At 47.0% G+C, this 22,153-nt stretch overlaps 1 protein-coding gene and 1 long non-coding RNA gene across 7 annotated transcripts in view; one reads left to right on the forward strand and one right to left on the reverse strand.

Moving 5' to 3' along the window:
- Positions 1-22,153, reverse strand: part of PLB1 (phospholipase B1) — a 131,556-nt gene that overhangs the window by 53,156 nt on the left and 56,247 nt on the right. For all 6 annotated transcript variants that reach the window (XM_072937987.1, XM_031684913.2, XM_072937989.1 and 3 more), the window contains 7 exons: positions 21,049-21,120; positions 20,174-20,248; positions 18,096-18,159; positions 10,269-10,327; positions 8,384-8,457; positions 6,825-6,868; positions 2,707-2,815 (listed from right to left, as the gene is read on the reverse strand). In XM_072937987.1, the coding sequence (XP_072794088.1) occupies positions 2,707-2,815; positions 6,825-6,868; positions 8,384-8,457; positions 10,269-10,327; positions 18,096-18,159; positions 20,174-20,248; positions 21,049-21,120 (497 nt within the window). The remainder of the gene's footprint in view (positions 1-2,706; positions 2,816-6,824; positions 6,869-8,383; positions 8,458-10,268; positions 10,328-18,095; positions 18,160-20,173; positions 20,249-21,048; positions 21,121-22,153) is intronic.
- LOC140685752 (uncharacterized) lies at positions 242-8,472 on the forward strand. Its single transcript, XR_012059140.1, has 3 exons — positions 242-2,408; positions 7,339-7,470; positions 8,258-8,472. It is a non-coding gene; the product is annotated as an uncharacterized lncRNA (long non-coding RNA).

The raw sequence follows: 22,153 nt of genomic DNA on the forward strand, positions 1-22,153 counted from the left end.
GCTGTGAAGCTGGGGCGGGGAGGGGACTTAGAAGAGGGGTGGGGGATAAGATACGGAGCCGGAAAGTGGACTGATGGCCATGCTCTGTCACATGGCTTGTCTCCGTTTTGTCTCTGCCTGGCAGGGGAGGGGGCGGGGGGTGGGGGGGTGGGGGTGGGAATCGTGACTGTGCCCTCGCAAGGGCAGAGCATCCTACACGTGAGGGGGTGACTGTCAGTGTGGTTGTTTTCTGACTGGCATGTTTGATTACATACTTTTCTTTCTCTTCCCAGCCAGGCTCATTCAGGGCACACACAGGGCCGTGCGTGAGCAGTTCCCGTCACGCATGGCCCGGCACAAGCCCGTTTCTGCAGGTGCCGTGACCACAGCCTCAAGGGCATTCTCACTTTCAAGGGGACGTGGTCGAGTCAGACAACCTGGGTTTGACATTTGGTTGCCTCTTGCTAACTGTGGGAATGCGACTTACTTAAATTCTCACAGTCCAAAAAAGATAGGAGATAACCCCCGCTGCCTTAATGGGTCTTAGAGATGCTCAGGGTGGGCCCTGTGGGTGTCGGGCAGCATGGGTTTGAATCCTGCTTCCACCATGGACCAGCTGTGGGACCTTGGACCTTGGCAAAGTACTTAACCTTGTAAACCCTCAGTTTCCTCCTTTGGAAGAATGGGGATGACAAGTATACATTCTTCGAAGAGAAGTTGGGTAGATTAAATAAGGTGCCCATAAAGAACTTAGAACAGCACATGGTAAACCACATTAGAAATAATCCACTGAATTACTTCAACCATCACCGGTAGAGTCCCTGGCACAGTACTGAGCAGGAAACACGAGTTGTTATCCTCTTCCTCTCTTAACTATTGGCCCAACTGGCCTGGTCTTGGTCATAGTGGAGTAGGAATCAGATAACCCAGGTGGAGACTCTGGGTCAACCGCTAAACCTCCTTGAGCCTCAGCTCCCTCCTCTGCAGCTCTGCAGTCAGCAGGGCAGCTGCTTTTTCTGTGGACCCAAGTTTGGGGATGGTTACTTGGCTTCTCTGAGCCTCAGTACATCGTCAAGAAAACACAGGCATCTGGCCCTGTGCTCTGTCCATCTCACAGTTACTGCACAGAGCACAAGAGATAAGAAACGTGAAGCTGCTCTGTAAGGTGCACACTGCGGTATGTGTCTGATGGGTCGAAATCAGAGGACCCGGAATGAGGAAGGCCTGCAGGGCACAAAGATGACAGGCCCCGCGCTCGGGATCACGCATTTGATCAGGCCGCTTCATCTCTTTGTGCTACAGTGTCACAAAGATTGTCAATCCCTAACTCTTCCCTACAGCTCAGGACGTGCTTGGACAAGTGGATTCCTTGCATGAAAGAGCCTCAAGGCCTCGGGGGAAGCAGGGAAAAATCCAGGACCACGTGAGTCATACTCTGTTTTGGTTACTTTTATGCTTTCAACTAAGGTTTCGTTCTGGCACACCTTCCTGACCTAATCGTGCTCAGAGCTGCCTTTCCGCTTACACCACCAGCTGACACGTTTGGAAAAAAAGCAAGATTTTGGTAACATTAATGTAAGCCCCAAATTTTAAGCAGTATATCAGTAGCTTTTCACCCCTCCCCCACCAAAAGGAAAGTGAAGCCACAGAATTCGTTATAAAACCTATTAGGTTTTGTATGATCTCTGCTTCAGATAATCTGCCACCTTTCCCATCGTGAATGAGTGACTTTGGTCAGGGGCTCGTGATCAGGATGGTGTTGAGAGCTAAGAGAATGATGTCAGGGGATCTCGCAGCCAACACACAGGAATCCCTAGGAACAACACGGTAAAGCTTGTAATTATTCTAGCAGAAATGTAGGACTAAGAAGCAGAAAGGATCCTTCCATTTATCTTTCCAAGACTGGACACGGCACTCACGGGTTCTCTGACCGGCTAGCAAACCCAAAGAAGCACTCAGGGCTCCGGGATCATAGAGAGAAATGGAGGACCCAGGAAAGCCGAACCTGTTCTCTGGAATCCTCCATCCAGTGCCCACAGACCACGATTCGGTGGTCCCCTTGCTCTCTGACATTTTTCCCCAGGTGGGTCCTGCAGCCCTGCTGCACTGTTGCCGGGACCACTGTCCTGACCCGGCATGTCTGCACTATTCACAGCTCACCAGAACGTTCACTTTCAGCATGGCACTGAGCCTCACAGCCGCCCCGTGGGAGAGGTTCAGCCCCATCTCTTAGAGGCTCAGGCTTAAAGAGGCCAGGGGAGGCTCAGATTCATGTCCCCTGTATCCCCTGCCCCCAGGACTGGTGCTCTTCCTGCTAACCGAGAAGAGCGCAAAGTTTAGAGCCTGAAAAAGCTGCCCGGAAAGCAAATCTGAGAAAGAGAGAAGAGGACATGAAAGAGCATTAACAGTGATAAGAACTGGGACTCAGGGTGAGTCCTCTTATGACCACTGTCTTGTGTGAACACGGGATTCCTAGGTGAGGCAAAGAAATTTGCTCAGAGCACGTACCTGGCATCCGAATTAACTGTGACTAGTTCCTGGCGGGGGGGGGCTAGCAGGTGTCTGTGACCCACAGCAAGGGGGCACCCAGTCCCATCTTTGACCCCCAGGCCCCTCCCTCACACCAAGCCCCCAGCCTTCAGCCACACACCCCAAGTTGAGGCCAAGCCCCTAACCAGGTTCCCGGATGACCTGTGCGGTTCACGCCCCCCAGGCTCCCGCGCTCACTCAGCTCGGGCTCCTGGCACGGCCTGGTTCAGGAAGGCTCTGGGACTGCTTTCTTTCCCGGTGCCAACAGAGAAGCCCTTCAGAGAAGGGTTGAACTCCCGGAGAATGTCTGGAAACACAAGGAAGAGACATGTAGTCACTCCTCCAAGGCCTACTTTAAATTCCTGTGGAGACAAGGCAGACCCCACCCCCACAGCCCTCCCCATTACTGTTCACTCGGCACCAAAATAAAACGTCCGGTAGGCTGGCGCTCAGCCACGGGGGCAGCACACAGAGGTGCTCAATGAACTACTGCTGAGTAAACGCCAGTCTGGCTCAGGGGCTGCTCGCGTACGTTTTTCTTTTTTTCTAAATATATAATTGCTTTATTGAGATATAACTCATCTACCAGAAAATTCACCAATTAAAGTATAATTCAATAGTTTTTAGTGCATTCATGCAGTTGTGCAACTGTCACCCCAATGAAGTTTCGAACAATTTCATCACCTCAGAAAGAAACCTTGGACCCATTAGCAGTCATTTCTTCCAGCCCCATAGCAACCAGTAATCTCCTTTCTATCGCTGCAGGTTTGCTGATTCTGGATGCTCATGTAAGTGGAATCATATAATACAGTATGTCTTTTGTGACTGGCTTCCTCCACTTAGCATGTTATCAGTGTTCATCTATCTTATAGCAGGTGTCAGTATTTTGCCCCTTTTTATTGACAAATAATGTTCCGTTGGACGGATGCACCACATTTTTGGATTTTAAATGAACTTTGCAGGTGTGGGATAAACCCCTTCTGGTCACGGAGCATAGTCCTTTCTGTACATTGCTGCATTCAGTGTGCCAGTGTTTTTTTGAGGATTCTTACATCAATAGTCAAACGAGACAGTGTCCTGCTTTCTTTCCTTGTGATGGCTTTTTTCTTATTTTGATATTAGGATAATACTGGCCCCACAGAATCAATTTGGAAGGATTCCTTCCTTTTCTACTTTTGAGAGGAATTTGGGAAGAACTGAAATTAATTCTTCTTTAAATGTTTGATGGAATTCACCAGTGAAACCAGAAAACTCTGAGCTTTCTTTGGATAGGAAGTTTTAAATTACCAATTCAATCTCTTCACTTGTTATACATCTATTCAGACTTTTTATTTCTATTTTTTTTTCTTGAATTAGTTCTAGCATCTGTATATCTTTCTAGGAATTTGTCCATTTCATCTAAGCTATCTAATTGATTGTCATACAGTTGTTATGATTGTTCAAAGTATTCTCTCATAACCCTTTTTATTTCTGTGCTAATGTCTCCTCTTTCATTTCTGATTTTTAGGGGCTCTTCCCCTCGTCCACCCTGGTCAGTCTAACCACTTGCTGATTTTGTTCGACTTTTCAGTCTTATACGTCCTAATGCTTTTACCACATTGGATCTATACTTTTCATTTTTCCATCTCCCAAACTTGGCTGAGAACTCTGGAGAGCAGGGTCTGTATACATCCTGGAGGCTCACAAGTGCTCAATATACGTTTATGGACTAAATTAAGAATAACTCACAATAGCCAAGACATGAGAGCAACCTAAATGTCCACGGACAGGTGACTTGATACAGAAGATGTGGTGTCTGTGTATGTGTGTGTGTGTGTATATATATATATATATACATATATATATATGTATATATATAAGAGAACACACACACATATATAACAGAATACTACTCAGCCATAAAAAAGAATTAAATAATGCCATTTGCAGCAATGTGGATGACCTAGAGATTATCATACTAAGTGAAAAAAGTCAGACAAAGAAAGACAAATATTATTACTTATATGTGGAATCTTAAAAAAATTACATGAACTTATTTAGAAAACAAAAAGAGACAGACACAGAAAAGAAACTTATGGCTACCAAAGCGGAAAGGAGGGGAAGGGATAAATTGGGAGTTTGGGATTAGCAGACACAAACTACTATAAACAGAATAAACAACAACAAGGTCCTACTGTATAGCACAGGGAACTGTATTCAGTAACTTGTAATAACCTATCATGAAAAAGAATATGCAAAAAATATAGCTATGTGTATAAATGAATCACTATGCTGTACACCAGAAACACAACATTGTAAATCAACTACATGTCAATTTAAAAAGAAAAGAATAACTCAAAGTTGAGAAAGGCTAGGAGAATTGTTGAAAGTCACATGGTTACTGAGAATGGAACCCCACTCTAGAACACGGATCTCTTGGCTCCGGGACAGGGTGCTTTCCCTGGACCTACGGGCTGCTAGGGTGTGGGAAAGGAACCGGCTGGCTGTCAGTCAGGACTTTCAGGCATCATGCTGTCCAGCAGAGCACTCTCTAGAACCGAGCACTCCTGCAGGGCAGACACGACACAGATGGATTGAACTCATTCCTTGTGGCTTTGGGGACACTGTAGCAATGAATGGAAATTACTCTGATTTCTATTTGAAAGGAGGAAGAGCAGTGAAATCACTAGCGCCATCTGACAATGGAAGGGATTGTCCTGGACTCCCTAATTGCTGGCAGAGTCCAGCACCGGCAGGCTAGGTACTTCTCAGGAATGCCATAGAAAGGCACTGCTCACTGGATAGGGCAAGAACTTGCTGGTGCACGCAGTTCCCTCTGCCAGGAACGCCCCATTCCCTTTCCTTCCATGACAAAGTCCAGTTGTTAAAGCCCCCTTTCCAAAGGCAGGGTCATTTGCTTCATTTTCCTGTTTTCCAAGCACCCAGCACTGGAGTACTTGCTGGACTCCACTGAATAGGGAGCTGAACTGACGTTCTGTTCTGAACCTATGTTCTCATAAGTTTTCCAACACATTTCCACGTGATTACTTCCCCGTGGATTATCCAGTCCCAACAATCAATCTATCTCCACAGCTCTAGTAAGGACATGTTCTGTTGCTCGGCTAAGCGTGTCAGGGGAGTCCACCAAAGGGATGACACTGTCTCGATCTTTTACGTGTCACTTTACTGAAATGTTGTGGAAAGTTTGAGTCAGATGATTTCCAACCGTGCTATCCATCACAAGAGCATGGAATCAGAGAGCCCAGTATATGCGGGCCCAGCTCACGGCCCAGTCAATTACATTCACAAAAGCAACCCAAACCACCCCTTCGCGATAGCGGGGCTTATCTACCGCTCTTGTGTGTGGACTTAAAAATAAAGAAGACAGGGTTTACTTGTGCCACAGAACTGTGCCTACTCAAATTCAACAGGATTTGCAAACAGCAAGAACAGATAACACGTGTGAAGTGCAGTCAGTTCTGCCCATGTGAGATCAAGTCCCCTCTATCATCAAGGTCTTGGTGACTTAAAGCTCAAATAATTTCTTAGCTGCTAAAGATATATTGCCAAGGGATAATTAGATAATTACAAGAAAAGTAAATAAGAATGGAACCGATTGAATTCCTCTCAGGCAAAATGAATAACCAGAAGATTTTAAGGGAAGAGAATTCAACTGTAACATCTGTTGTATATGCACTTTAAGAACAAGCACTGTGTATGCACTAAGGAGCATAAAAGGATGACTAAGATAAGACCATATAGAGAAGGTAGTCAGGCTTAAAACAAATCATTCCAAGCACGTTATTGGTGAAGTAATTTAAGGAAAATGTTGCACCTCAAATATGGCGATCTTTGTACAGCCTGAACAAGGTGATAGCAGCGTTTCCTAAGACAACACACAGGAAATCAACGCCTTTGTATGCAGTGGCGTCAATTGTAGCCCCAGCCTAGATCAACGCCTCCCAGAGGGGTGCTCTGTTCAGAATGACAAGCAAGGCAGAGATGGGTTTCCTTTGCTTCCTTCCTCAATCATTTCTTAATAATCACTTGCACTAAGAATTGGCCTGAGCATTCTTTTCCTCTTACTCTCTTCTTTTCCTTGGACAAATACAATTTCTCCTTAAAAAAATAAATAAATAAAAATAAAAAATCTCCAAGGCTTAAATCACTTTCAAGGAACAGAGCAGGGTGACCGCTCGGGGAAACAGCGCCCCCTGCCGAACGCGGCTGGCTCCTGCCGCCGAGTCCCGGCCAAGCTCGCGGCCGCCGCCAGGGGGAGCTGCAGAAACGCGCAGGACGAGCGAGCCCGCCCTGAACCCCAGAGAGCGCGTACTCACTTGGCAGGGTGATGACGCTGCTGAGGTTCTGGTCGCCGCCGGCGCTGCATGGTGGGGACAGAAAAGAAAAGGAAGGTTAAAACAGCCAGCGATGCTGAAACACCACAGACACGGCCAAGACAGATCTTTCTCCTTCTGAGAAACATCCTGGGTGGGGAGGGTTGAGGGCAGTGATTTGCCCTTTCCTCCTTATTTCTGGAGAAAAACTGAAAAAAAAAAAAAAAAAAAAAAAAAACCAAACCAGAATACAGCAACTCCTCTCTCCTTGCCCCAGAAACCAGAACATCCAAACAAAAAACTGATTTAAACTGTCATGGCTGACTTGTTTGGTTTTTAACCTTGAGCTTTGACCTTGAGGCAGGGTCTTCTAAAGGCAAAGTGGCCCTTCCTTGGAAGCAGAGCCCAGTCCTGCCCTACTAGCTGTGCGTTATTATTATCGTTGAAAACACTGTTTAAAAAGTTTGCCCCCATCATTCTCTTCCTGTCTGGCTTAGAGAAAACCCTTATCTTCTAGAGAGCAGCCCATTTCTGAGCCACTTCTGAAATTCCAAGGAAATCAAAGTTGGATGGATTTATAGGCATGAAAATCTGCAGCATTCCAGAGTTGACTGGATTCCCTGCTTTTCCACATCTCATTCTCTGCCAAGTAAGTCTGGGAACATTTCAAAGGCTCTCAGAACGTCTGGGGTTTAACCCTGTGCGGCATCACCAGGGAGGATGCCAGGGATTCAACACCCAGGTTCAAGCTGGTGCCAGAGAGGCCGGTTCCCTCAGAGGCTGAGGAAGCACCAGACCTGCTCTCTCATGCTTGGCACGAGCTGGGCTTTCAAAGTCCAGAGATAAAGCAGGAGGGCGGCTTAGTGCAGCTTGTGGTGGCCTGGATTTCATCACAGGCGGAGCAGGAACCAGTCAGCACGAAGTTATACATGATGGGGGAATGTGCCTGATTAGGGGTCAGGAGCCATCCACTCCACTTCTTACTCTTTTACCATTTGGCTGTGTGATCTTGGGCAGGTTACTTGCCCTCTCTGAGCCACGCTTCCTCATCTGTAAAATGAAGGCCCTTTAATAATGATCCCAGCTACCATTTATACCTAGCTTTGTGTCAGGCACTGTGCTGGGTACTTAAATTTCTCTCTAAGCCTTCAGACAGTGCTAAGGCAATATTAGTGTCTTTGCATCAGATGAGGAGACCAGCTCAGAGAGTCTGAGTAACTTGCCCGAGGTCACGCAGAGCCGGGCAGCTGAGGCTCAGACTTGACTCTGCCTCCTTCTGAGATTACTACCCAGAGAGAGAAATAGAACCAACGCTTTCCCAATCCAAACATTTGAGTAGTTTCTCTCCTACACTCCTCCTGCTCAGGTCCTAGCTTGTTTGGGGAAATGCAGTGGTTTGGCAAAGCTGGCAAATACCTTCCTTAAATTAAACCTAGAAATTTCTCATGGAAGAGCACCTGTGACTCATCCCTCTGCCAGAGGAATCGTTCTCTACAACAGTCATGGGCCCTCCCCTGCTCTGCGATAAGGCATCTTTAGGGTCCTGCCATGCCCTCACTCACCTCCAGGACAGACCTCGATACTGAGTCAAGACGTCCAGGACATTCCCAGGCTTGGAGCCGGCCCCATTACCTGCCTGAAAGGGAACAACAAGGGGGTGAGTTTCCCTGCCCTCTGGCCAGAAGGTCTGAGACCTTGTTCTGGCCGAGCCCAGATGCCTGATGCTTCAGAATCCAGAGTCGTGACAGCACCATGTCTCGCCGTGCATCCTGCTCACCAGAAGTGAGTGTGAACTCCCGCGAGGAGTCCCAGGGCAGTCCACGCTCGGCCTCTCCCTGTGGAGCCCTGCCCAGACCAAGACCAAGTGACCCTAGGCTGGCAAAGGTGCTCTGAGAATCAGACCGCAGTGTACAGTTTTCCAAAGGACACATTTCAGCGTCCCATTTCCCTCAGTTTTCAGAAGTTGTGAATGCTCTCATAAAAGTATACTGTCATCCTTTTATATGAACACATCACAAATATGTACAATTTAAAAAATGAACATGAAATGCCATGTACATACTCCTCAGCTAAAGAAAAGGCAGGATCCTTTAAAACCTCAATCTGGACACACTCTGCAGGTGCCCGTCCCCTGCCTGGAGCTTGCGGTTTCTGAGCAGAGCCATTCCTGCTCAGAAGGTCCTGCCCCGGGATAGCCTCCCAGGCAGCCTGTGGGGAAGGCTGGCCTCCACAAGAGCCGCCCCACCCAGGGTGTGATCCCTGCTCTGGCGCGCAATTCCTCTGCCACCTGCCAGGAACGTCACGTTCAGAGTGCTGGCTCCCTGGAAGTCCTGAATAGCTGTGCTGATTCTTGACGACTCCTTATCCCGAGAGCATCTTCAAGGAGACCGGGGGTGATGGGGAGGCCAGCTCAGGCCAGACTCCGCAGGAAGGGGTTGGGATGAGCAATGCCAAGCCTGCCTACCCGTCCTCCCCAGAAGGTTGTGAGCAGCAGGGCCCGTGGGATAAGTTGCTGAGGGCTCATGGGGGAGACAGCTCTGGGACAGGGACAGAATTCTGGATGCAGGGCCAGGACCCACCCATTCGATCCGCATCCAGCACTATGTGCCCACTTCACCTCCTCCAGCATCACCCTCTTACTGATTAAGTTTAAGGAGTCCCAGGTACCAGGGTTTTGTTGAAGATACTGAGTGAGGTAATAGCAATGTGAACAGGCCACAAACTTGAAAGTTACCAGCTGGTATTTGGGAGAAGATTCAGCTGGAAGCCCTGGATTCTACTGACCCCAAGAACAGCAGCTGGACTTGTCTGCAATGAGTTGCTGTTGAACAGAGTCTGGGAGCCTCAGGGACCTCCCCCACCCTCACCTCGGTGATCTAAAGGCCTGATTCTGCTTTTCCTGGATAGCCCTTTGCAGGGCCTGGAAGGTCACCCTGGAGCAGCTGCAGACTGGGCTGGGGTCATCTTTAGTACCTCCAACCTCTTCCACTGACCTGTTTTCTCACCCTTGCCCTTCCCCTCCTCATCCCCCGCTTAAGAAGTTGTTTCTGTCCCATCATCCCTTTGCCCCTTTCCTATAGGACAAAGTGAAGCACCGGGTGTTTGAGGGAGCCCCGTGCTGTGGGTGGGAGACCTGGTCCATCTCGGCCCCACTACTGACAAGCTGTGCGATTTGGGTCACTTCCATCACGGGTGTTCCCTTTGAGGTCCCCTCCCTTCCTTCTGTCTCTCCCATTCCAGTGTTGGGAGAGGAAGGATGAGGTTAGAATGGAGCTAGGAAAACATGACAGGCAGAGAATGGTGGATTCTGGGGTGGGCAGGGAAGTGGAGAGGGGCTGAGGTCAGGACCAAGACGGCAACGCTTAAGAGCTAGGAGTAAGTTTCTCCTGTTAGTCAGAGTTAGTTAATCTTCTCCCCTGCCCCTTCCTCCCACCGGCAGTAACTCACCGTAAGAGAATCGCCGAGAGCCCCGATGACCTTGATGTCTGCCAGCTTCAGCCTGTGGACTGAGAATGAGAGCACAGATGAACGGAAGATGGACTTCCCATCTCCTCTGAAGATGAAGGAGCGTCTTCAGGAAAACTGAGACAGTCTGTTTTTAGCAGCAGTTCGGCTTGGACGAAGATACTGAGAGCCCATCCTTATCCTAAAGCTCAGCGGTAGCGGCTGTGCGGCCTGTCTGCCGCCTCTCCCTGGGGCGCCCGGACACAGGGCTTGGGGAGCCAGGGGGTAGCCCTGCTGGCGCTGGGTGAGCCCGATGCCACAGCTGAGCGGTTACCCTCAGGACGCGAAGCAGCCCCTGGCAATGTGGTCAGGGAGTGTGGAGGGGACCGCGGAGGAGGTGAAACCTAGACTTCATCTATTCTAGGCTCTGTTGATATTTGGGATAAAATAGTCTTTCATCTTATTAGAAAAAAAAATCAGCTCAGTTTTTCTGAAGTGAAAGGGGGAATGCCTTTATATGACTGACTCTTTTTGAAAAAAAAATCAAGGTGAAATTCACATAATACAAAATGAACCATTTTAAAGCCAACAGTTCAGTGGCATTTAGTACATTCTCCATGTTGTGCCGCCGTAACCTCTCTCTAGTTCCCAAACGTTTTCATTACCCCCAAACGAGACCTGTACCCACTAAGCAGTCACTTCTCACCCCACCCCCTACACCCGCCCTGAGCCCGTGACAACCACGGATCTGCTTTCTGTCTGTGGCTTTGCCCATTGTGGATAGCTCATATAGATGGAATCATACAGCATGTGACCTTTGTGTCTGGCATCCTCCACTTTGCATAGTGCTTTCAAGGTTCACCGTGTAGCAGGTGCCAGTGTGTCATTCTGTTTTATGGCTGAATGATATTCTATTTTATGGATGGACCGCATTCTGTTCATCTGTCTTTATCTGTTGATGGACATTTGGGTTGGTGCCATCTTTTGGCTACTGTGTATAGTGCTGCTATGAACATTCACCTACAAATCTTTGAGTGCCTATTTTGAATTAGTTGGGGTTTTTTTGGAGGGGGTGTTGGTAATTAGGTTTATTTATTTAATTTAATGGCGGTACTGGGGATTGAGCCCAGGACCTCATGCATGCTAGGCACACGTTCTACCACTGAGCTATACCTTCCCCCTGAATTATCTGGGGTAGATACCAACGAGTGGAATTTGGTGGGCCAGGGGATAATCTTATCTGTAACTTTTTGAGGAAACCCCAAACTGTCTTCCACAGCCTGACTCTCCTGTTTCATCTCTTGAGTGTAAACATGCACTCTGATGCAGCCAAGCGGCTGTTTATTTGGACGACAAATGTATTGGCCACCAAGCAGTGGCTGGGTGCTCTGGGGATGAGACAGTGGTCAGAAATGGAGAATGCCCTTGGGAAGCTCACAGGAGAAGCAGGGAATGAAAAATATCCATAGTTATAATCATTTATAGGCTGGTAAACATCATGAGAGGCATAAAGTGATAAGAGGTTCTGGAGCTGGAGGGATGTCTAACCCCCAGGGTGTGTGTTGTGGGGTGGTTCAGAGCAGGTTTCATGAAGAAAGTTTGAACTCAGGATAGAGGAGATATGGATGAGGGAGAGCAAGATAGGGTGAAGGAGAGAGAAGCAGGAAGGGAGATGCAGTAAAGTGTGTGACGTCCGTGAGCAACAGATATGATATTGCTTCTATGTGGAATCTAAAAATAATGATACAAATGAACTTATTTACAAACCAGAAATAGACTCACAGACATAGAAAACAAACCATGGTTACCAAAGGAGGAGGGGGAGGGATAAATTAGGAGTTTGGGATTAACAGATACACACCACTCTACATAAAACAGATAAACCACAAGGTCCTACTGTACAGCATAGGGAACTATATTCAGTATCTTGCAATAACCTATAATGGAAAAGAATCTGAAAAGGAACATAAATATGTATATGTCTAACTGAATTCCTTTGCTGTACACCTGAAACTAACACAACATTATAAGTCAACTGTGCTTCAATTAAAAAAAGAAAGTCTAAAAACCCAAAAGCAACAACTACAAAACCTCCAGATAGTCGAACAGTTTGACTTAAGTGACGAACATGTGAAGGAGACTAACAAAAAATAACATTGGAAAGGCACATTAGGGCCACGGGCCTTTTATGCCTGGCTAGCAAGGTAGGAGATTAACGTGAATATTACCATATAGACACGCATACATACACACATACATGTACGAATCTATATTTACTTGCTTACATACACCTGTCCTACATTTACTGACCCCCTTACCTTACACCCATAAGGACATGAATCCAAGTGTGTTCTGGGAACCACTTAAATTCCTTATGCCATATGTTGCCCTGCCCCCGCACCCCACACTCACCCTGACTTTGATTTAGCTCCATCTTTCTTCAGATGTGCCTTCCCATGGTCTCTAAGGTGCAATGCTGCACCAACTTGTCACTTAGCTTTCTGGCTTGGAAGAGGTCTAATAGAGCATTTGTAGCAGGGGCTGGCCCGTTACTCCAGAGGGAAGGAAGCCCATCATTCTGGTGGGCCAGTGGCTTAAGACTGATAAACTGAAACCCGTCTGCAGAGAGGCTCTCTCAACAGCCCTTCTCTGCCAAGTCACTTTATAAAATGTGCAGTGAAATGCGGAGAACAAGATTCTTTTGACATCACTAGACCACATTTAGCCCATTTCACCTGTCACCATCCAAATCACGTTGTATAATTACATCTGCATGGGAAGCTGTGTTCACACTCAGTGGACACCATATTCAATCTCCAGGTCTTGTCTCCTTCCATGGAGACTTCTTGTCTACCTGACTTCCGTGCAGTCTGCAGATGGGGGAACTGCCAGTCCCACTGAGGATCTGTTCTCATTGGAAAAGTAAAAGTCCCAGCCTCTTCCCTAGGACAGCATGCAAACTAACACGTATACATAGTTGTTAATGTGTGTATGCAAAATACAGAGATCAGTGGTCTTCAAATTTGAGCATGCATCAGAATCATCTGGAGAGCTCGTTAAAATGCAGATGGTTGGTCACCACCCTCAGAGTGTCTGATTTAGTAGGTCTAGGGTGGGCCCAAGGCTATGTGGTTAGAAGAACAATATCAAATCACAAAGCCAGCTGCACCGATTACACACATCCACAGGGCCGAGCCTGAGAACTTGCAAATGACCTCTTCTCAGAGAAATCAGGCTCTGGGTAAAAAAGGCAACAAAATGGAAAATAAGACCTCCTCCCTTCAACTCTGAAGGGTTTATTTTAGCTCCTGATGATGACAGTCAATCACTGTATTCTTGCTGCCATAATGTGTGATCCAGTGAATTCTATGAACATTAACTAGTGTGCAAAGGTTAGGGGAAATCTTTGGGGCTGGTGAAATGTGGGAAAGATGGAGAGATTTGCTTTGAAAGCACATTGCAGTTTGCTAATGGGGCAACGGAAACGGGCCATTCCTGTCTCCTAAATGTGTAGCAGACAGAAAGGAAACACACAGATACATGTGCACTCATGTATGTCCGCATTGATGTGTGCGTATCTATGTGGCGATAGGCTGATACGTGTGTTGGAGGGAGGGGTGGTTTCCTGTTGGTCTTTCTGAAGGACTCCCTGTAAGATAGTAAATCAAAGGAACCAAATCTAAATGGGAGGAGTTTGATCATCTGGCATCTTGTTAAAATAGAACCCAACACATGTCATTGGGTTGATACTCTGGAGACCTTCATTTGAGCTTTGTTAACATCACTGTGGATGATACAGACACAGCCTGGAAGCCCAGCAAATCACTTTAGCAATTTCTCTCCTTGGGGAACAAATTCTTTAGAGATAAGATTAAATTTGTGTAGGCTGATTAGCTCAGCATTATCTGGTACACACTGTCCACCCCTTGAAAGATGTGGATAAACACATCATTAACTCATCAAGATTTCTACAGCGGAGGCCTCTTATCAGAAAGCCATCCAAACTATGATGAAAGATCACAAATAACAAGAAAATGGGTGCCTAAAGTACAGAATGGGGAAACTGCCCACTGGACACAAAAAGGAACAGCAGGATAAAGGACACCTGGGAGCTTTGTCTTGTGTACCCCAACCACTTAAACCACCTGGGGCTGTAATCTGAAAAAACATCTATCTCTTGCTTGTCAGCCAGGGCTGCCCAACCCGTCTGATGTCGGATTTTAGGGACTTATGTAAGGACTTCTGCTGTGGTGGTCAACTGCTGGCACAGGGCTGGGCCTGGTTTCTGTCTTGGAAGTGCTTCAGAGTGAGTTTCTATGAAGAAATATGTGCCTGGAACATAGTAGGAGCTCAGGAAATGTGTTCAGTTGAATTGAAAGCTAAGGAAGAGGTTCTGTGTCAGAGACTTTGCAGCTCACAAAGCCTTCAGTCATGGAAACAGCATGGAAGGGAACTCCGAGTGTCTTGGGGTGACTCTGAACTTGCTCAGTAGGCTGGTCCTGCCAAGGGGACGAGCAGGCAGTTATTCCCTGTGGGGAGTCCTAGTCACAGGCTAGTTTAGGTCACAAGACCCGTGAACAGGTGGTGACAGTAGAAACAGCTTCAGGACTTACACTGCCGGCTCACAATGAGATCACACCCCTGGTGGTCGCCCAGTGCTGTAACCTGGGTCTTTCTCATATCGGTGTTTGAATAGCTCATTTTAGCCAAGTGGGTAGAATAAGTGTCCCAAGGAACTCAGCCTAGTGGGGCTTAGAAAGGGACCAATGGCTTAAAATAAACGAAACATTCCAATTTGTATTATTGGTGACAGTGGCATGTAATTAGCTTTATGGAACTCTATCTTCAAATCCACTTGAATTTGAATGCATTTTCCTCTCTGCATGGAATTAGCAGCTTGACCTCAAGAGAGCCATCTTCAGTCAATAGTCCACAAGCCATGTCCCCTCCTGTTTCTCCTCTTCTGTTTACAAAATGCTACTCCTTTTCTCAATGGGAAAACCTGAAGTCATCTACCAGGCCCAACATATTTTTCTTAGTTATGCCAACTGTGTTAGGGACAGGGCTGTGAAGGAACATAAAATGATGTAAGTACTTACGAAGCTACAAAGCCCACAGGAGACAGCACTCAGCAAACTGCATGCATGCACTGGCTAGGAGGAAAGAATTGGAAGCATGCGTGCGTTCATTTATTCATGCTACCAAATGGCAGTTGGTAATAAAAGTTACTTACATCAACCCTGTGTATCTCATCCTAAAGCCCCACAGGTCCGTGGAAGAGGTTCATCACTTGTGGACTCTGGATGGAGTAAGAGCCAGGAGCCCAGGCTGCCCGGGGCCGTGGCCGGTTGATGAATCAGTATCCTATCTGAAATGTCCCTTTTCGTTGGCTAGGTGTGTCTGTTGATTAGTTTGAGAGAGACACGGGCAAAGGGGACTACAAAGAAGGTTTTGGAAAACAACTCTGAAGGTAAATCAATTATAAGATAGTCTTGGTGGAAAATTGTCTTAATGGAAGGCACTTTGGTCTAGGTGGTTTTGAAGATCTTTTTCGACCCTGGGAATCTTTGATTTGCTAAAGTAGAAACACTCAATAATTAAGATGAGTTTGATTTCTTGGGCCCCTACCACGTGCTGAGTCATTGGGGTTTAAAGATAAGATGATCTGCTCTTGTAATATGTATCAGATGCCTTCACTGCAATTAGAAACTGCAAACGTGATCTCCAGAAGAGTGAATGACCTCACCCAAAATATGACAGTCATCAAGGGTAATGGTAACATGATCCTGTGCTAAGTCTCTTTGCTACCCCAACAGTCGCATGTGTGATTACAATGTCCAATCCTAGATCAAGTGCAGTAATGAAATGTGTTTTTCATTTTTGTCCAGTTAGCTGTGGCCATCTTTCTACATGACACTTTTCAGGTGGGACTCTGATGTGCAGGCACAGCCTTGGTCCATAAGTGCCCCGACCCAGTGGGTGAGCACGAGTGTTTTGGTCCTGTGCCCCCTTGGTTAGATCTAGGAGGCCTAAATCTGTCCACCTGCTTATCCACACAGCTTCCATCACCAGAGATCTCAGGGTCTCGAGATTTCTTGTGCTTACATCTTCAAGTGCCAATAAACATGATAATCTTCAGGGTCAGGGAATAAAGAGGAGGTCCACATTTTATCTGGCTTTCAGATGTTCAGATATGCTCCAGTGGATTGGTTGGTTATCACTGTCATGATGAAAACATAATCTAGACAGACGGCAGAATCTTTGTAGAGCATCCTTTCAGAATGGTAAGATTAGAAGGGGATGGATCTCATTTCACTTGTAAAAAGTTTGGTGTTAGAACATTCCAATCCCCCCTCTCCCTCTTTCTATATGTACATATATACATGTGTATATATATATATATATATATATACATATATATACACACACACACACACGTATGTACATACATTTTTTGAGTTTTTGCTATTGTAGGATCTACATATGAAGCTAATAACTTGTTTCTTGCTACTGAAGTGGAGCAAGTAAGCTAGCCAATAGGAATGAATTGTCAATGAGTATGGGGGCAAAAGTCTAAAGACCAAGTGTGCGTGTGTGTGTGTGTGTGTGTGTGTGTGTGTAAGACCTTTATCATCTATTCTGTTATTCTGCAACTTAGTCAAGAGCCAGTTACATACTAAAGTTTTGGTGAGAAGTTTTCTGACTGACTTGCCAGTCACAGTCATTTGGCTTAATCTGAGTATGTGTGGCTGAGACATACACAAAGGGCAGGGTGACACTTGTTTGTTCTACTAATATTCAGCAAAAGGAGACAGTCTGCCTACAGAGATTTGCATACAGTGACATCTCCCAACTTAATTTTCTATCCTTAGAAGGCACACAGGAGGCATTCGACCATCCTCTAATATACAAGTGAACAAGTGGACAAATCAACGAACAAGTGAGTCCCTGCCAGAACCAAGCATGAGAACCTATCACACTGTTGCAGGAGTGCTCCTGGGCTGAGGTTTTGAGTCGTGCGGGCCACCATGTGGCCCTCCTGTGACCTCTGTGACCTCCCATGGTCACATGCACACAGACATCACTCCCAGGCTGGCTCACCTGGAGGAAAAGTTTCAGCCCTTAGGCAGCCTCCCTTTGGGAAAGTCTTTGCCTAGAACATTCCACAAGCCTCACTGTCATGGCCCAGCAATGGTCATTTACAGAGAAGCAATGGAAATGGCACGTTTATAAGACAGCGTGCTTTCCTGTTCCGTGCAGTGTTTGAGTGCATCCTGTACACATCTCTGACACGGCATATGAAATGGCTATTTCTGCTTCCTGCTTAAAGGTAGTTCTGTTTTCCAGAGAACAAAGTCACCTCATCGAGGCTTACTGTTGGGGACAATGACACCAGTCCACTCAACTGACGCTGGGCCCTTGCAGAGCATGGCCTGGCACAGTTAATACTCAGCAAATGCTTTCTGATAATGTTATCGTATTTTAGTTAAAGAATAATCAAACACAGATATGAACTTGCAAATATACATCCAGAGCTGCTTCTACTGTCCTTGAAAAGCCTCTCAGGTTTGTCTCAGGTTATATGGAAGGCCCTTGTCATCTTTTTGGGGGGTGGGGGGGAGGCAGGGAAGGTAATTAGGTTTATTCTTTTTTTTTTTCCTTAATGGTGGTAGTAGGGATTGAACCCAGGACCTCCTGCATGCTAAGCAGGCACTCTACCACTGAGCTGTGCCCTGCACCCCTCCCTGTCCTATCATCTTAAGACTGCTCTGACTTTGATGGTTTTAGACCTCAACTGAGTTTCAAAATCACTTGACTCAAGCCAGGTACCTGAGGTGGGAATCGTGTTGGAGGGATCCTTGTCTGGGCACCTGACTTCCGCTCCTTCTGTCACCTGCAATGAGACACATGAAGAAGTAAGAAGAAATGGATCTTGCAATGTGGGAAACTGGGTGAGAAGTGGGCCTCCAGTTTGAGCCACTTAATACAGAGACTTAAGCATCGTTTAAGATTTCTGCCTCTCCTTCAACACAACATCCTCTGCAGGTGCTCCCAACCCTGCCCCGCTTCTCCAGTCCCTCTGCCGAGCCTAAGATCAGGTCTGGTCACTTGTTCCTGGAACGTCCAGCCTCCCTGCTCCCGTCCCCTGGGCTTCCTCCCTAGCCTCCTGAATCCGTCTGAGGACCCTCTCTCTCAACATACTATGTTACTCCCTTGCCCAAATTCTCAGTGAAAGCAGAAATTTTCATCTGTTTTGTTTATTGTATGTCTAGAGCCCAGAACAGGATAGGAGATGCTCGATCAATGGCTGTTGGTTGAATAAGGATATTTCTATCTATTAACATCAGATAAAGTCCATCCTCCTAAGCATGGCTTACAAGGTCCCCGATGTTCTAAACCATCTGCCCTGAACCCAACTCTCCATCCTCTCCACGTGCCACGTCTTGGCCCTAACACCCACCTCTGTTCTCTCTTTCCCTCCCTCCCCTTCCCCCACTTCCCTCATTCCCATCCACCTGGCTCAACCTTAGTCACCCTCAAGGCTGAGGTCATGGGCACTCTTTGGGAAGCCTTCTCAACATTCTCTTGTCTTCTGTGTGCGCCCCCTCTGCGTTCCCAGAGTTCCCCACAGAAACCTTACACACTTATCATATTGTGCTACCATTGCTGGCTGGCTCCACCAGACTGAGTTCCTTGGGACAAGCAACGTATTTGTATTTTTATCTCCTAAGCTTGGTATCCAGCCACCCACCCATCTGCCCATTTAGTCATTCAGCAAATAGTGATCAGGTACCTGCTCTGAGTCCCTGCCCTCACTGAGGTACACAGCAGATATTCAGTAATGCATCCTGGAGGAATGTAATGTTCCCTCTTATATATAAAACTTGTGGCATGCCAGATACTGTTAAAAGTGCTTTCTACCTAATGACTTACTACAATTTAAGAACAACTCTATGAGGTAGGAAGTGGACTATCACCATTTCCCAGATTTGAAAAACCAAAGCACAGAGAGGTTAAGTACCTTGCCCACTGACACAGAGCCGGTAAGTGGAAGAGTCTGAATTTGAATCCAGAGCCAGCTTTTCCAACTCATGGCTCCATACTGCCTCTCAGACATGTCCTCACTGCTGTGATATTAGTTGAAAAGCCTGGGACAAGCTGATAAATCAGGTCTCTCATGCTGTGTGTCTCGGACTTTTTGGTGGAGGCCCAGGCCATCAGCTTTGCCACCAGTACCAGGAGGAAATCACACTCTTTTGCACCATAAGGAGGCAGGGGTGGTGCTGGGATCAAATCTGTCTCTTCCCATGTTGGTCCCCAGGCTTCTGGGAATGAGGACGACATCCTTCAAGTGTTTCTTGTTTCCTCAGAGGAGTGTGGAGTGCCCTGTCTAATCTTGACAGCAAGTATTGGGAAAAGACTCATGAGATAAGCGAGAAGCAAGAGTGAGGAAGCGGGCGGCGGCCCTGTGGCTGCGGGCCAGCTGCTGAGGCCTCTGGTCTCCATGCCAATTGTTTTCAGACTTCAGCACATTTCGCTGCCTTTCCTTAACCGTCTCTTCAGATTAAGGGCTCAAATGGGCTTCAAAGGACTTGTCAACCACTTGGAGAGAGCCTAAAGAATCACATCTTGCATCAAAACAGACAGGGAGTGGGCAGCACTGAGCACCCCAATATGCCCTGTGAAGCCCCAGGAGGCAGGCTGCCATGGCATCGTCAAGACAGAGCTGTAGGGCAGACCTGCTTCAGGCACCAAGGGGACAGCCATACACTTGCTCCTTCACCCTTCCCCAGCCTGCCCGTGGGGGTTCGGGACATGAGGAACCACGGGGAAGGCTCCAGAGACTCAGCGAGGTACCACCTCTGGCTCATTTGCATATTTATCCATCATAGAAAAACTCTCCATACCTCAACCTTGGCGTGGGGTTCTAGCAACCTGGGCAGGTAGTTGCTGTTTCCGTAGGTGAACAGAAAGGGATTCTCCTGCAGAGAAAGGTAATGCATTGTAACCACGATCCTGTATCCATTAATCACTAGGTTTTCTCATCTAGCGATGCCTTTGACCAATTTGAAACATTCATACCATCCTTTAAATGTTGAGAAAACCATTCTCTGGCTCTTCTTTCCTGTCCTGCCCCTTAGTTCCCTAAAGTAGCTCATTAATACTTTGAAATTTCCCACTTGCAATAGTCAGCATCTCTTGTTCTCTACAAAAGGTTCATGCCACCAGGCAAAGTAGATACATTTTCGCAAACAAGAGAACTAATTTTAAGTTTCCTGACAGCCAAGGCAAAGAGTAAAAAAGGATGAATTATACAGTTCTTATAGCCTGGTAACAGAAAATTTACCAGTTCATCCAGAAAGCCAAAAATCTGCCTAGCATTAAGTGATGAAAGGAATTCTACTCATTTACATTCAGTTATTTTCTCATTAATTTATTCAGTGACATTAATTCTATACCTATGATGCATTAGGCACATATTTAAGACACCTATTTTGGCATTTGGGGCCAGGTGAGTTGTGGGTTTGTTCCTATGCCTGCCGCAGGCATGGAAGGGGTCTCAGTTCTGTTAAAACAGCTCTCCTGGCCCACAGGTGTAAACTTCAGGTGTGCCAAGAATGCAAAGCTGTGTCCAGGCTCAGAAGAACAGATCCAAGACCCTAATGGGGCTAATGGCTCTGCCAGGCAAGACCCACTTCACAGCAAAGCCCATTTCCTTGTGACCTTGTCTCTCCCCACAACTCAGCAAGAGTTCTCCTCCCTTCTCCCAGTCCTTGCCTACCTGAGAGGGACATTTCACCAGCTTCCCCTCTTTTGCACTGAGTGGCTCATCTTTCTGTCCTGCCGGCTCCATCTAGAAAAGAAGGTGATCTTTAGATAGAAAAGTCTTACGTAGGTGGCAGCATCCTAGGGTACCACTGAAAAAGGCTCATTAGCCCAGTGTCTCTCAGAGTGTGACCTTGGGCAGGCAGCATCAGCATCACCCAGGAACACATTAGCAATGCAAATTTCTAGCCCCCATCCCAGACTTACTGAATCAAAAGCTCTGGGGTGGGGTCCTGCTCTCTGTGTTCTAACAAGCCCTCCAGGAATTCTGATGCACGTTCAAGTTGAGGACCATTGCAGGAGAGGAACCATTCTCAGCCCAGCCCTCTTGTTATAGGAGAAAGTGAACACCAGAGAGGTTGAGCTGACACAAGGACACTGGTGTCCAGATCCAACCAAATTGCTCTCAGTGGATCACTGGCTTCCAGACCATCCAGAGGCCAGCTATGCAGCCTGACTTCGCATCCCTGTCCTTGCCGTCCAGCTGCTGGCTGGCTCGCCGACTAAACTGCCCTCCAAGAGGAGAGTAGGAGTGGGAAGGAATGACAAATACATGGCTCTTGTGTAACCAGAAGGGAATGAAGGAAACCCTCTGTTACCCGGCGGGACCCAGGTCTTTAAGTGGGACACAGAGGTACAGTGACGTGAAGCACAGCACGGCCCCCACAAGTAGAATGCCTAGGAACTCCAGAATAAGCAACAGTGGTATCAGTGCTGATACAGGCAGCTGCTGAAATGATAACCAAAGCCTATCTAACAAGGTGGACAGGAAGCGTACGGTGGACCCGCAAGGGAAAGTGGCAGAGGATCAACTCAGGTGAAAGCATTGAAGGGAAGAAAGGAAAGTGAAGGTAGTTGAAGAACTCAACAGAGGAGGGGTTTAAGTTCCTTTTGTTATATTTTAAATGTTCACTATACGTAGGTAAGCACTTAAAAGAGAAATGCAGCTTGGAAGAGATCAGATTTCCTCTTGCATGCACTGTCTTCTACTGTTTGGGAACCTCATGTTTGCTGCCAGCCCTGCTGCCCCCAGGAGTCTGGCTCCTGGGGCACCTGGTCCC

This window comes from Vicugna pacos, chromosome 15, assembly GCF_048564905.1.
Source record: "Vicugna pacos chromosome 15, VicPac4, whole genome shotgun sequence".
In the NCBI taxonomy this organism is placed as follows: domain Eukaryota; kingdom Metazoa; phylum Chordata; class Mammalia; order Artiodactyla; family Camelidae; genus Vicugna; species Vicugna pacos.